General features: G+C 41.8%; 1 protein-coding gene across 5 annotated transcripts in view; it reads left to right on the forward strand.

Moving 5' to 3' along the window:
- Positions 1–5,563: 5,563 nt before the first annotated feature.
- tafa1b (TAFA chemokine like family member 1b) overlaps positions 5,564–13,969 on the forward strand; it is a 125,547-nt gene continuing 117,141 nt past the window's right edge. For 3 of the 5 annotated variants that reach the window (XM_082532690.1, XM_082532693.1, XM_082532689.1), the window contains exons 1-2: positions 5,564–6,142; positions 8,169–8,305. In XM_082532690.1, the coding sequence (XP_082388816.1) occupies positions 8,182–8,305 (124 nt within the window). In that variant the 5' untranslated portion in view covers positions 5,564–6,142; positions 8,169–8,181. Of the gene's footprint in view, positions 6,143–6,434; positions 6,476–6,630; positions 6,807–8,168; positions 8,306–13,969 lie in introns of those variants that run through there. The other 2 variants (XM_082532692.1, XM_082532691.1) reach the window with 2 other exon arrangements.

The following is a 13,969-nucleotide window of genomic DNA, read 5'->3' on the forward strand; positions in this document are numbered from 1 at the left end:
ATGAACTGAATTGAATCCCCTAATGGCCAATCACAAGCGCCGATGCATACATGGTTATACTGTAACGTAAAACCGGTGTTATTATTTGTAGGTTTTTCATTAGCTAAACTTTTTATATGGTTAGGATTATATCACCACCTGCTGCTTTGGAATGCTCTCGATGTCGCTTCTTTTCAGCGTTTTCACACTGATTGTGATATTTTGTGGGAATAGCCTAGAATGATTTTATTTGAAACAGTTGCTGAAGCACAACTGCAGAGCATGTAGCACTTAAACTCCTCAGTATATCCATACAGTGTATAGAAGTGTGGTGATTGCTCGATATGAATCATTCTCCCTGATAAATAAAAAATGTCAGTCTTGTATTTTTTAATCATGTTACCATGTAATCTAAAGATAGGGTGTAACTGATAAAGGTCATGGGTAGTTAAAAAATTAAGACACCTGACATCAGGTTTTTCTTTTTCACTGCTAAATAAAAAACTGGAAGATAAAACCCCAAAACCTAGCTGAAAAAATGTAATCAAAGTGTTACTTTTATAGGAAAGCATATTTCGTTCTCTTTTCACATTAGGTTATTTAACTTTGATGCTCTAATTATTAATGTTACTGTTATTGCCTGACTTCTCACTGGCTGTATTCAGGCGTTTTGTTTTTTATTCTATTGCTCATATTGAAATTGTATTCCGATGATAGCTCTTGTCACTACACAATCCCAATCTGTGGTGGCAGACAGATTTTCAGTAGATTTGTAGAACTCTGGCAGCTGTCAATTTGAGTAAGCAGTGAGCATTTCTGAAATGTTCCAGTTTTGTTGCAGTTGTTTTGTCTCCTTGTTCTCATCAGCATCACTCTTTTTACTGTGCTTTTTTTTTTCCCTCCCAGGGAGTCCCCTGCCTCATCAGTTTAATAGTGGTGTATTGAGCAAAGCATTTCCACAGGTGGTCTCCTTGGGCCAAAGCCCAACCCCACCGTCCCTGGTCCAATTACAGCAAGAGGGAGAGGACATTTTTATTAGTCTGTGAGGGGACATTTCCATGGCTGCAGCCGTCTCCAGGAGTAGAGGCACCTAGTGCTCAATTACTCGTACAGCCTGAAACGGCAAGAGAAGGAAACTATGCCCTGCTGAGACTTGGTGAGTCCCAGTACATTACCAGCCCAGATTTTCTGACCTACTTCAAAACACAAAAAATCCCACAAATTATTTTCACTTCTACCTGTAGTATATGATTAAATATGTGGGGAGTAATATTCCCCAGGAGTTTGACTATAGCAGCACTAACAGAGATTCTTTAAAAAGGAATTTAACTTTAAGTGTGTAGATATGTGTAGCATTTATGGAGATCATTCGATTATGTTGTCTGATGTTATCAGCATTATACAACAGAATACCTATGTAAAAAATGGTGATGAATAAGCCTTAATTATAAACGTATTATTTTTATGAGTGATTTTTTTTCTTTCCTTCTTTCTTTCTTTTTTCTTTCTTTTTTTTTTTACCAATGCCATTACCTTTGATGTAAAAGCCTGCTTTGTCACAGCTTACTACATGCTGTTAGTCACAAATACAGAGTGACAGCCATGAGAATTCCCAAACATCAGGACATGATACATAATCATATATATGTGTGTCTCTGTGTGTGTGGGGAGATGTGGATATAGAAAACAACTCAATGTAAGGAGGGAGCTGGATAACCAAAATTTTAGAAAACCTTACAAGGCATGAAACTAATTGGTGATCAGAGATAAATGATTGCAGTGCCAGCGTAAGGGCAACTGACTATGGATTATTTAGCCAAGGAGCAGCACACCAATACAAAACTGTAGAAGATCTGGGGCAGAGACATAAACAAATCCAAAGCTCAGTGTCAGTTTTACAGAGATAGGTGATCGATCAGTTGACAGGGATGTTTGACACTCCTTTAAAGTCTCAAAGTCAAGTAGAAATAATTTAGACCCTTCATCAGCATTAGATCTTTAGCTAAACAGCACAGAATCCAAATGAGATCATGTTTGATGCATTCTGATCAGTTTTTAAAGTTTTGACATGGACCACCAGGTGGGTGTACTGCAAAGCAACTTCGTACATCATAAACTGAGGCACTGAAGTTACAATGTTACAGTGGCTGAGAGCACAGGGTGGAGCACGGGGTGGTATCGGTGCCACATCTGAGTGATGTGCCAGAGCATTTCCCTTCAACTGTTAACAAAGGCAAGTAGCTGGGCAAGTTCCCTGGCACTTTTTCATCAGCATCAGTGAGGTCTGGTGTCCTGCTTTCACAAGCCTCAAAAGTGGGGTTCATATTGTAGCTCAGCGTGCCTGGTCTTGATCCTCAGCTAACCTATCGCCTTTAGGTGATGGAAAATTACAACCCTTCCACTGAAAACTTGTATAAGGTCAAATCAAAGCTGGTGACTCAAAAGAGCCCCAACAAGCAAACAGGCCATAATAAGTGGCTTAGGCAAACACAGCTTAAAATAGAAATGAATTGGATAGATGATGGTAATTTACTCCAGAATCACATGTGTTATTATAATCTGCTGTTTATATAACCGCCTCCTAACAACATACAGTTGTATGCATTTGCTACTGAACAGGAGCAGACAATCAATAAAAATAGCTCAGTTTTACAGGATTCAAATGTGTCTAACTGACTTGATTTTGTCTAGTAGTGAAAATGAGAAAAAACCCAAAACATTCATCTTTGTAGATACGAAATAATTTGCTTGTGAGAACCAGTATTTCTCTTCCTTTCGGAGTTCATGCTGACATTTTAGTGTTTACTCTCACCGGTTCTGCTGACACATGAGAAACAGGATAAACCTAATGCTTCAAAGGCTTATGTTTGGAAAACTGTATATCCACTAACCTTACATTTTACACTTTGCTGTTACAGTAAGGTACCCATGTGAGGAAGTGCACAAAAGATGCTCTGATAAATGTGAAATAAATTATTACTATATATCAGGTTTCTTTATTTCATTAATCATTTTCTTCCCATTACCATCCATCAGTGAGCAAGAGTGCTGCGGCACAGTTCCTCCAAATGAATTTTCCCGCTTGCCTTAATCTCCTTCTTTTTTCCCCCTGTTCTTTTATTTCCCTTCTTTCCTCTGACTCTCTCTGTCACTCTACGATAACTCTGGAGAAAAGGTTTACTAACACGACAACTTTTCACATCAGATGAAGAAATTCTTTGTTTTCCTAGTCTGAAATGATGAAAAGCACAAAGCTCATTTAATAAAGAAAAGCAGAAAGCTTCTGGGGTGGTGGTGGGGGCTTAAATTGGCATTTTGGTACAGCTAGCGGGTGCATATTGAAGCTTGTTGGCTGATCTGAAAGGAAGAATTTTATTAGCTAGAGGGAAAAACATAAAGGCGGGGGAGAAAAAAGAGAATGACAGAATGAAAAAGAAGAGGACTGAGAGAGGAATACTGGCAAACGCTGGTGTTTAACAGGTCTGCCCAGATCCAAACACAGAGTTGGCCAGCGACTGGTCGGTTGTGGTTAGGTCTTGGCATGGGCTGCGGCGACAGCTGTTTGGAAATGATGGAAACCCCTGAGAAGGGAGACAGGAAGGAATGAGACTGCGACAACAATCCAGAATTACTGTGAAATTCTGTTGTCCTGGTCCATTCTTCCAGCACAGCTCAGACTGACACAGAATGAAAAACAGGAGGCAGCGACAAAATAACAACGACAGAGAAATAAAGCTATAAATGGGAGACTTGTGTTACACAACGCCGAAAAGAAACCCATAATAACTGGATGCCTTCAGTCCTAAGTTCTCCACTGAGGCTTGTTTGTAGGACTTTCATTTCACGCCTTCATCTTAGTCCAATGGGACAGATCATAAAAGCATTAAGCGCTGAGGACAAAATGAAATCCAAGCATGGGTACTATTAATAATTCTTACACGCATGCAAAAAAATAAGCTAATACAAAGATGTACAAATGAGCCTGTTTATTAGTAATCAAGCCACTTTGTGCAAATACGCGTTTACAATGTAGACGCACTAATCATTGTGGTAATTACGCTGCAGTTTCTGCCTAATGCGAATCTGGTCACTTAACATGTGGTGTGCTTTACCCAACAGAGATCCAGATGGCAGCGCCACTATTCATAACTGTCTTCCCAATAGATTATTACAGAACTATGAAAAAACAACAGCAACACATGGCTTGAACTGCATCCACGACATTTTTCAGTCTTAAGACGAGTAATTTTAACAGCTTTTTACCCACTTGCTCCGCACTTTGCACTGCAGGAATAATATCCCCATGTGGCATTTTGTCACACTGTGTGTTTTTTGACTTCAGCCCTTTTCCTGCAGATTTTAACTCTGTGGGGCTGTGTGCATCTGGCTGTCACATCCCACTATGGCGTGTAAAGAACAAGCAGAGGTGATAACACAGCAGCGCAAATAAGTCCAGGATGCCCCGAATCATGGCACCCTGACCAGCAGCTGAAACAAAAAAAAAAAAGATAGCCCAAAAATCACAGCCAATCAGAAAGCTGATTTTTTTTTTTAGCAACAAAGCTCTCATACAGAGAAATAGATTGTTTCACTGTGCTCGCACATCACAGAACGCAAAGTGTAGGAACACGGATCTGAGAATTATCCAGATAGTCATCATCAAGTTCATCTGTATTACTCCTCCGCAGTAACAACACTCTCTTCACTGTCTGCAAGTTTATTTAGCCCCTCTGAGTATTCTTGTGTGCAGCATACGGTTCACTTGAAATATCACACTATGAGTGAGTCAGTCATGGCAGGTGTGTGGGAGTGGCATATACAGTAAATCTCTGGTTAACATTAGGATGAATTAAAGAGGAACTCATGCTTGTAGAGGAAAATTCAGTATATTGGAGGAAATGGTACTCCACACACTCCATACAAACACACGTGTCACACGTGACCCACACCAACTCACACGCATACAAAAAAAGAAGAAGAAGAGAAGAGATGGGTTTCCTTTAAAGGGAATAGATTTATTGTCATGGCTCTTTCCCATTCAATTCGTTTCAGGGGTGGCAAGATGTTTTCTGAAGGGTTTGTGGTTTAAAAGAAGGAAAAAACAAATCCTCGCTGATCACCGGGAAACTAGAGGAAGAGCAAAGCCAGCTCACAACATGTAATATGGTGATTGCAGAGCTGAGATGAGGCACCCTGCCTTCTATTAAAAGTGCTGTGCTCGGAGCATTTCACTTTGACCGATAATTTGCTGGAGGGCGATGACTAAAACAGACGCACACTCCCTCTCTCCAACTCACACTCGCAGGCGTGCACGTGGACGCAAACAGATTCAAAGTGAGCTGAAGGCTACACTCGCACGTCTCCCAGTGCTCTGGATGGGAAGCCGGGACGTAAAGAGAGGTGGGTTAATAAAGCATGCCTCATTTGCCGATGAAGTCTTGATGCAGAAGTGGGTAGTCTTGCTTTAAGACGTGTGATCTGACTCTCTCAGCTCTCTCTCGCTCTCTCGCTCTCTCCCTTGCTTTCCAGCTGGGCTACATTGTAATACACACACACATGCACACTCACTCACATTCGCTCTGCCTGTCTGACACAGACTCTCTACTTAGAGCGCTGGAGAGAGGACTGAAGCTCACACTATCAGCACTGCTTCTCAATGGGGGGATGCAGCCAAGAGCAGACAGAGCAGTCATTCCACTGGAGCCTTCCGCTGCACGCGTGAGAAGAAGACGACAAGTGAGGAGGGTAAATTAGCTCCCTGTCAACAGAACATAGGAGTTTTACTGACGGAGAAGAGACACTGAAGGAAGGAGAGCACATCTTCACGAATGTGGCTGAGACAGCAGTGACATGATCAGCCTTCCATCCCTCAAATCCTGGCCAGTTTGTAACAAAGACCCCTGGGTGTTTTGCTTTTGGTGACTGTTTGCGTTGCCAAAGGATTTCAAAAAGAACCTGAGCAGCAGGGGTCCAAAAGGATATATAGAAAGGAAAGAACAGCCTTTTTAGCTCCCTTTTGTGCAGTGTTTGGCTTATCTGTTAGTGGAATTTCAGGCTGAAAACCCTGGCTCCCAAGTATGGATGGATTTAAGACTGAGGAGTGAGTCTGCTGGGCAGGCAGTGATTCTGACTGAACTCCTTTGCTTCTGAACGCAGCGCTCAGGTAAGGGCGTGGGGGGCTTGAATGGAGCACCTTTGGTGTTTGGGGATGGGGTAGGAGGGCTGTTGATTTAATTCCCCACAGTATACTGCCTGCTGAAAAATGCATCTGGTTTATGTAAAGATATGCTGGAGTCCAAGTAGAAAAGCTTTTCTAGCCTCAAGAATACATTTGAACCAAGATGCTAAGTTTCCACCTATGTTTAGAATTAGAATGAATAGTTCCACATAGCGGTAGGTGACCTCCCCAGATAAACAGTACAGGAGTAGCAGGCTAAGCACTAAACAAATATAGTTCTTGGAAAGATGTGGGCTATTTACAAGCCAGCGGACAAGGGTGAGTGATTTCCTCCCGGTGTATTGCAATCAGGTAGACAGGTCTATGTGTTAGGGAGTCACTGCTTAAACTTGTCTCCGCAGCATTAAGACGAGCGGGCTCATAAAACCGCCTTACTTTGTTAAATCCACGCTGCACGCAGGTGCATCAGGAGGTTATGCGCCCGCAGGTGTGTCTGCTGCTTCTGCTCCGAACCGCATTTAAAATCTCACGCTAGACTTACCTGTTACGCACAGATGAGCGGCTGCCTCTCTTTTAAGGCGATAAAACTGTGAGAGCCAAACCGGCTCTTGTGAATTCTTTTGTTTCCCGCAAGGAAAACGAGATGCACGTGAGTTTTCCTGTCTGCTTTTCCTCAAAGCTGGTTGTGTGTGTTTTTATTTCTTAAGTTCCTTTAAAATGATACTAATACTCCTCCTCCTTTCGATGATAAACTGTGTGTGTTCACATCAGGTGATGTTTTTATTTTTTTGGTCAGAACGTGCACCCTCCAAGTCTGTGCAATAAACAGCAAAGCACACAAGCGCAATTTTTTGTTTGAATATATAATAAATGCAGCCCGATAAGAAGAACACGATAGTTTTTTTTAATGTTTTTTTTTCTTTTTCTTTTTTCTTTTTTAAGGAAAATAAACCCACAGGACCCGTTCATATTTCCACAAAACCGGATTATGATGGATTTAGTGCAGGGGTGGGGATTTACAATGTGCTGTTAATAATTATATGCTTAATTTTCGCTGAATATTAAGCAGCCTCAATGTCACTGAGGGTAAAGAACACATGGGTAACATTTAATACCTTAATGGCTTTAATCTCAGATGTACATCAAACCAGGAGGGGGTGGGGGGTTCTGAAAGTGTATTATTAGATCAGAACAGATCATTGGCACTTAATTTGGAAAACTGGAGCATTTAGATTTTCCTTTATTGGCAGGTTTAGTGTTGGTAAAGAGTGTAAAAGGACAGGTAGAATCAAACACTACTAAATTCATAGTTACATTAGAGTCATGACATCACTTCAGAACATGTGATTTGTAATTTGGCTGAATATACTAAATGAGCTCCTCAGCCTTATATGTACTAATTCTAAACACACTAAGACACATTTCTTGGTTGGGGGTGGGGGGGGTATGCTGTGGAGAGAGGCCCTAATAACACCTGGAAAGGAGGAGAGCCTCATTATTCAATAAGGGCTAAGGCGTGTCTCCATATGCTGGCCCTCACCAGCCATTAGGCAGTCGCTGCACAAATCTGCAAGAAGGCTGCCTGTGCTTAGAAACACAGTCTTGCTGTTGTTTTTAATAACTCTGGTTTTCCTAAAAAGGGGTGAATCATTCTTACAGTCTAAAAAAAATTGGAGGCAGGGTGTTTTTTTCCCCCGTGTTTCTTTGCTCTCCTTTTTGTGGTGTGATATTAACATGTTAAAGTTTGTGTTTGACCGCTGGGATTTCCCTCAAAGCCCCTTTGTCGTCTTTTTCTTCCCATTAGCTGTGTTACTTTGAAAAAAAAAAAAAAGAACAGGTGACAGTATTCGACGCGGTGGTCTTGATGTGTGTGGTTGATGTCAGCATTGTTTGTCTTTTTGGCACATGAAATAAACACAGTGTGTGTTGTAAATATATATGGAGACATGCTGTAATACAACTCTGCCCCTGTCCCCCTGTTGTTTCTCCCCCGCGGCGTGCCATCCTGCAGACTCGGCCTTACCATGTCCTGGTTGTTGGCCATGTGGATTAGCCTCGGCTTCCTGCTGCTGTGCCAGGCAACTCTCTACCAGACCATCCAACAGCACCATGTGGCCCGGCCTGGTCGCACTGACATTCTCACCCTGGGTACGTGTCCCTCTTTGTCAGATTTCAGCTTCATAGCACCCTGTTACAGTGAAACATGGTGCCCTCTCCATGGGGCAGCAGTTGTCAGCTTTGGCTGTTTAAAAGGCAACAGCGAGACACTGCTGCAGTATGTCAGGATGATTTGCCACGGTACTGTACAAGATGATTCACTGTGCTCGCAGTCATACAAGATAAGCAAAGACAGCTACCTCTAATCATGCATTACCCTAGGTTAATTTAATCAAACCTACCCATATACATTTTTTGCAACCTATTGGAGAAATATGGCTGCTACGCCCCATCTCTGTGTGTAGACCTCAACGAGGACGACATCCTTTCAGCACTCCGAGTTAGCTAGTGGAACGATGATTCACAGTCGCGATGTGGAATTCTTGACTACTGCAGCGTGAATCTTGCTGGCACACTGTTACGAATAGGCCAAGCTGTAGAGAGAAATCCCCATTACTGTGCTGGTAGCCAGGGGAGCTTTGATCACTGCGGCTTAGATAGAAATGACAATTATGTTCCCCTCTTTTGCACTGGAAACATTTGGCAATTAAGCCCGACGCCTTGCTGCACTGTAAGGGCAAAAGGGGAGGTAGACACAGAGGTGGCTCTAATTCACTGATTACGGAGAAGCTTACCAGAATCGCTTATAGTGTATGTAGAACTGTTACACTGGAGGCGAAGGTTTTTAGAGCAAAGCAAGTGCTTTCCTTAAGCTTCTAACAATAAGTGCGACTTCTGTGCTGAACTCTTGTGTGGAGCGGAGCTTTCTGTGGATGCCAAGCGGCTGTTAAACATTGATGCTATCTTCTGCTTGGTTCCCTTTTGTGTGTGTTGCATTGCCAGGCAAAAAGACAGTAATTGAAGCACAGCAAGTGGGAAAAAAAATCCAGCATTGAATTCTCTATGCTTGTGTTGAACATTGGTGGCTTTAAGCAGCATGTCAGAGAGCTGGCGTACTTTTTTCTGTGGAACAGCTGACACATGAAAATCCCAGCTATGATAGATAGAAAGTTCTCAAAGTATCCCAGCCCCGTTAATTGGAACAAGACAGTAAGGGATGAGCAATAGAGAGCTCAGAATGAATTTTTTAAAGGCTGCCTTCATTTTCTTTTTTTTTTACCCCCCTTTCCTTTCTCCTCCTCCTCCCTTTTTTTTGGGTTTGACTGGTTGGCAAGTCAAGCTTGGTGCCAAAGATGTACAAGGAAGTGCATGGCTCAGTAAATGTCTTTTTTGAATAATGCAGTGATCCCAAAGGGGCTGAGGGGGGGAAAGTAGTGGTTGGCCTCCACACCCTTCCTTGTACATTTAGAAGAGGCATCCAACCACAAGATGGTGATAGGGAAGGGTTTTTCCTGTCAGACAGATCAACTCATGCATTTACTGCACCGAGGAGGGTACAGGGATGTAAATGAAGTCTCGTCTTTAAGGCCATTATGCTGTGGCCTTTCCTCATGGGTGCTGTGGGGATACTGGAGCTGTGTTTAGGGTGCATTTCAGTAGCAAGTTTCAAACACAGAGATGGGTGATTGACCCAGATTTAATTCATGTTACTGGGGTGTTTCTGGTTGGGCCACTCAATTTTGAATAACATCTCTGGGATTCTCACTGAGACGGGTGCAATGAGTAATTTCTAGAAAACTTTAAAACTTAACAAACAGAGACAAATAGACAAGTGCAGAACAATGCACTTATAATCTTAGTCTGCCAGTGTATTATGAAGTTTTACAGTCCTAATCAGCAGACTTCCCAGCAGGCATTGTTCTATCACATCTGACTGCTCACAGAATGCATCCCGTCCAGCTGCTGTTGTCTGACTGGACAATTTACTGTATATCATGTTTTTTGGGGTTTTTTTTTTTAGAGGATTAAGCTGACATCAATCTTACTCATCCGTGAAGTGGCGTTAACCGATCTAACCAGAACTCCTCTCTCAGAATTGAAATGCTATGATGAATATTTGAATTAGAATTGATTTTATAATTTGAGAAGCTCTCTGGTTTCATTGAGGCCAGAACCCTCAGATATAAATAGATATGGCTATGTAGGACGTGGCAAGAAAGAGATGTCTTGCCTTGAAAAATCCATTGGCTTTCACGCTCTGCTGTTTTCCATAAGCGGATGTTTCTGTGTTTCTAAAGAATGATATCATGTGCTGCATGGTCCTACTGCAAGTTAAGTTTCAGTAGAGCTTTCCTCATGAAGCACTGAAACATATTTTGTGAACAGAAGTATAATGTTACATTAGACTAACATGCTTTATGTTTGCTATTAAGTCACAATTTTTAAAAGATACATTTCATTGAGATGATGATGCTGAAATTGGAGGTTGGTACCTTTAAAGAAAACATGCCCTGAAATTACTTTGTGTGGCTCTGTGAATGCAGCTTGGCAGACTGCCTGAGAAACTGAGTGGTACAAAAGCTAACAAACAAAAAACCCACAGCGAAGGGGCTGTGTGGGTATATATATGAGGAGGGGAAGTGAAGGTCATGTTATCTTCCAGCCTGTTGAAGCAGCTAACAGTTTTTGAGAGATCAGCTTCTCTGCCTCCTGCAACAGTAACTCACAGCACACGTTAAAATAAGGCACCACAGATTGGGCGAAGATTTCACATTGCACTTGTTTGTTTATTTATTTCTCCAAACGTTTCAGTGACAAATCGCCATAGACACGGCTGATGCTGCGATTGAGTAACGAGTTGCCCGACTGCTTCGTCACCTGCTCGGGAAGCGCGGCGCCGCACTCTCTCCCGCGAGCCTCCGCTTCACACAGCCTCCCGCGTGTCCTGCTCGTGCGGCTGAAGATTGATGGTGCCCTGATTCTGGGAAGCCAATTCTGGTCTCTCAAGAAATAATCCACTACATTGACAGATGAGCTGAATGTGACATGACACACACAAGCCTGGCTATGCACTCTCCCCACCTGCCAGCACAGTGAGCACAAGTTCTCACTGCCAAGAGTGCTGCTGGACAAACCAGGCCACTCTTGATAAATAGTACTGGTTTTCAGTGTAACCAATTTGCATTTACATTGTCAGTGCATTTGCTGGCAGAAGTTAATGGAGAATTTGTGCCTCCTAATGATAAAATGAAACACGCTCCCTAATGCGTTGTCTGATAAGAGTTTTGTCATTAAGTTATACTTAGCAGGTGCTCTACCTATTTACCCTTGCTGCATGCATGAATACCAATATAATATATCAATACCAAGAGGAGCAGTCTTGATATAACAGCACCTTAGCCGCTGCTTTGTTTTATTATTTATTATTATTTAAGAGAGACTTGGATCTAATAGAGCAGGTGCAGCTGTAAAACTAACTAGGCTGTCACACCCTGACAGGATCCGGTTTTATTCTCCAAATTCCTCGTCAGCCGCAGCGTTGCGGTGTATCTGCATTGTTACAGAACTGCACTTGTACTAATTACGTTATCTGGTGTTCGTCAGAGAAAAAAACAATTGGAATATGAAATCAACTGTGAGTGTCAGCTGTAAATGCACTGATTTAAAAAAAAAAAGTTTATTTATTTTATTTTTTTCATGGACGTGAAACATGTTACATGTAAAAACACAAAAGGGGGCTATGATCTAACTGAAAAGGCTGATAAATAATGCAGTGGTGCTGCTGTTATGTTTTTATCCATTGATCTGAAATGGACTGTAAAGTCTAATCCCAGATGATTGGAATGCATTTTAATGAGCTCATTGTTCAATGTGGCATAATGCTCTGTCGCTGTAGAAGTTTTCTTTGAGGTGGAAAATAAAAACCCCTCCACGTAATTACTTTGATTAGCCAAGATGCATCACATGGTCAAGTAAGGGCAACAGCATAACCGTAAGCAGGGATGTTGGTTAAATTAGGCAGCATGTCTCCAGCTCTGAGAACACATCCTGTCAAAACACCACAGAGCTTAACTCTAACTTTATGTAACAGTGAGCTGTATGGAGTTTTCTAGGGAGATAAAAAACAGACAGGATACAGGGTGTTAAACCTAAACTATGAAACGGATTTAGGAAAGCTGCCAGATTGGTAAATGAGGATAGCACTGACATCTGGAAGCTGTACATATACACAGTATGAACTGATTTTTTATTATTTTTTTTACTTCAGAAGATATACGATTTCTCTTGCAGCACTTTGGAACTCTAAGAAATTAACTTCACAGATTTAAGAACCAAACGCACACACAGTTTTTTTTAAAAAAAAAAACTTGGAACTCATTTCCATAGTTGTCACACTCCTCATTACAATAGCTCGGAGTTAGCGGCGCGAACAGGCGGAGGAACGCACAGTGGCAATCTCGTCACTTTGGTGCTTTTGAACAGCCGATCCATCCGTGCTACCCACAGGAAGGTAGGAGCGCATAGGCTGCGTTCTCGTCATCGAATCAGCTTTATTTGCATCCTCATTAGACGATGGGGACTAATTAGTGTGAGAATTTATGGCAAAAGAAAATTCAATGTAATTACAGTCACTTGAATGGATGATGCCTTAATCTTATTTTTGCAAAGTGGATGAAAAGGATTTTTTTTTATCTGCTTGGCAGCGTTGGTGCATTGGTGAACATTGAAATACAACGTAGTACAGTACAAGACACACACACACACACACACACACACACACACACATTTAAATCAATAATATGCAAGGTTCTGGTATGACCTCTGAATAAGCTCAGTTTTCTTGTTTGTTAAATTTTATCTGTTATCTTTTTTTTGTAAATGAATATTTAGTCAGTCTGTGTGTGTCTTTTTTAAAAGAAAAGAAAAAGAAAAAAAAAAGAACCAAAATGTAACTACCGGGTGATGAAAATCATAAATTACATATCACACAAATTCAATTAGAACCATTCGTTTTGCGAACATGACATCTACAAATCCGGCCTTTTGCCAACAAAGGAAGTGAAATCCTATAATCTACCTCCACATGGGATTATAATTGCTTTGAAAATGGCAGGCTTAGGTGGAGAGCTCATCAGCGCTATGTGATCACTCACATTTTATCGCACAGCATGCCCTTCAAGGTAATGAAAGCAACCTTTCTAAAAAACTAGGCAATAACTGTCTGATCATTTAGGTGCCGAGCAGCACTCTCTTCACACCAGCCACCCCCACCACCGCCGCTGCCACCACCGACTCTTCATCCTCTTGCCGCCCATTCCCCAGCCCACCCCTCCTTCATCTCCTCGTCTCTATCGGCCCTTCAGACGATTTGTCATGGATCAGATGAGACAATTTGTCATGGATTAGTGCACTTAAATGTCTGTGTGATAGTGGAAGCAGTCACTGGAAAAGCTTAGGAATCCTATTACACTGCGTTTTATGGCCGGCAAGAGGGGAGAAAGGACTATAGGTTGAACTGGTGCTTTCTATCGCCTGTGCACCATTTCTTGACTTTTTTTTCTCCCCTCCACACATAATCAGATATTCACTTAGAGGTGAGCTTCACTAATGTGTCAAACTGGAAAAGTAGATGAGCTTCTCTGTGTTCTTTCCTGAGTAACCACTTCTAAAATGACCAAATCTCAGGTAACTGTCAAACTTTTTTATTTTTTTGCACAGTACAGTCGCATTGTACAATCTGCCTTACTGATATATGTGTCACCAGCTGTGACTTTATTGAAAATGCCACTTGCGTCTGTTAATTAATGAATGAAT

The sequence above is a fragment of the Aulonocara stuartgranti genome (assembly GCF_965226115.1).
Source record: "Aulonocara stuartgranti genome assembly, chromosome: 5".
Taxonomy (NCBI): domain Eukaryota; kingdom Metazoa; phylum Chordata; class Actinopteri; order Cichliformes; family Cichlidae; genus Aulonocara; species Aulonocara stuartgranti.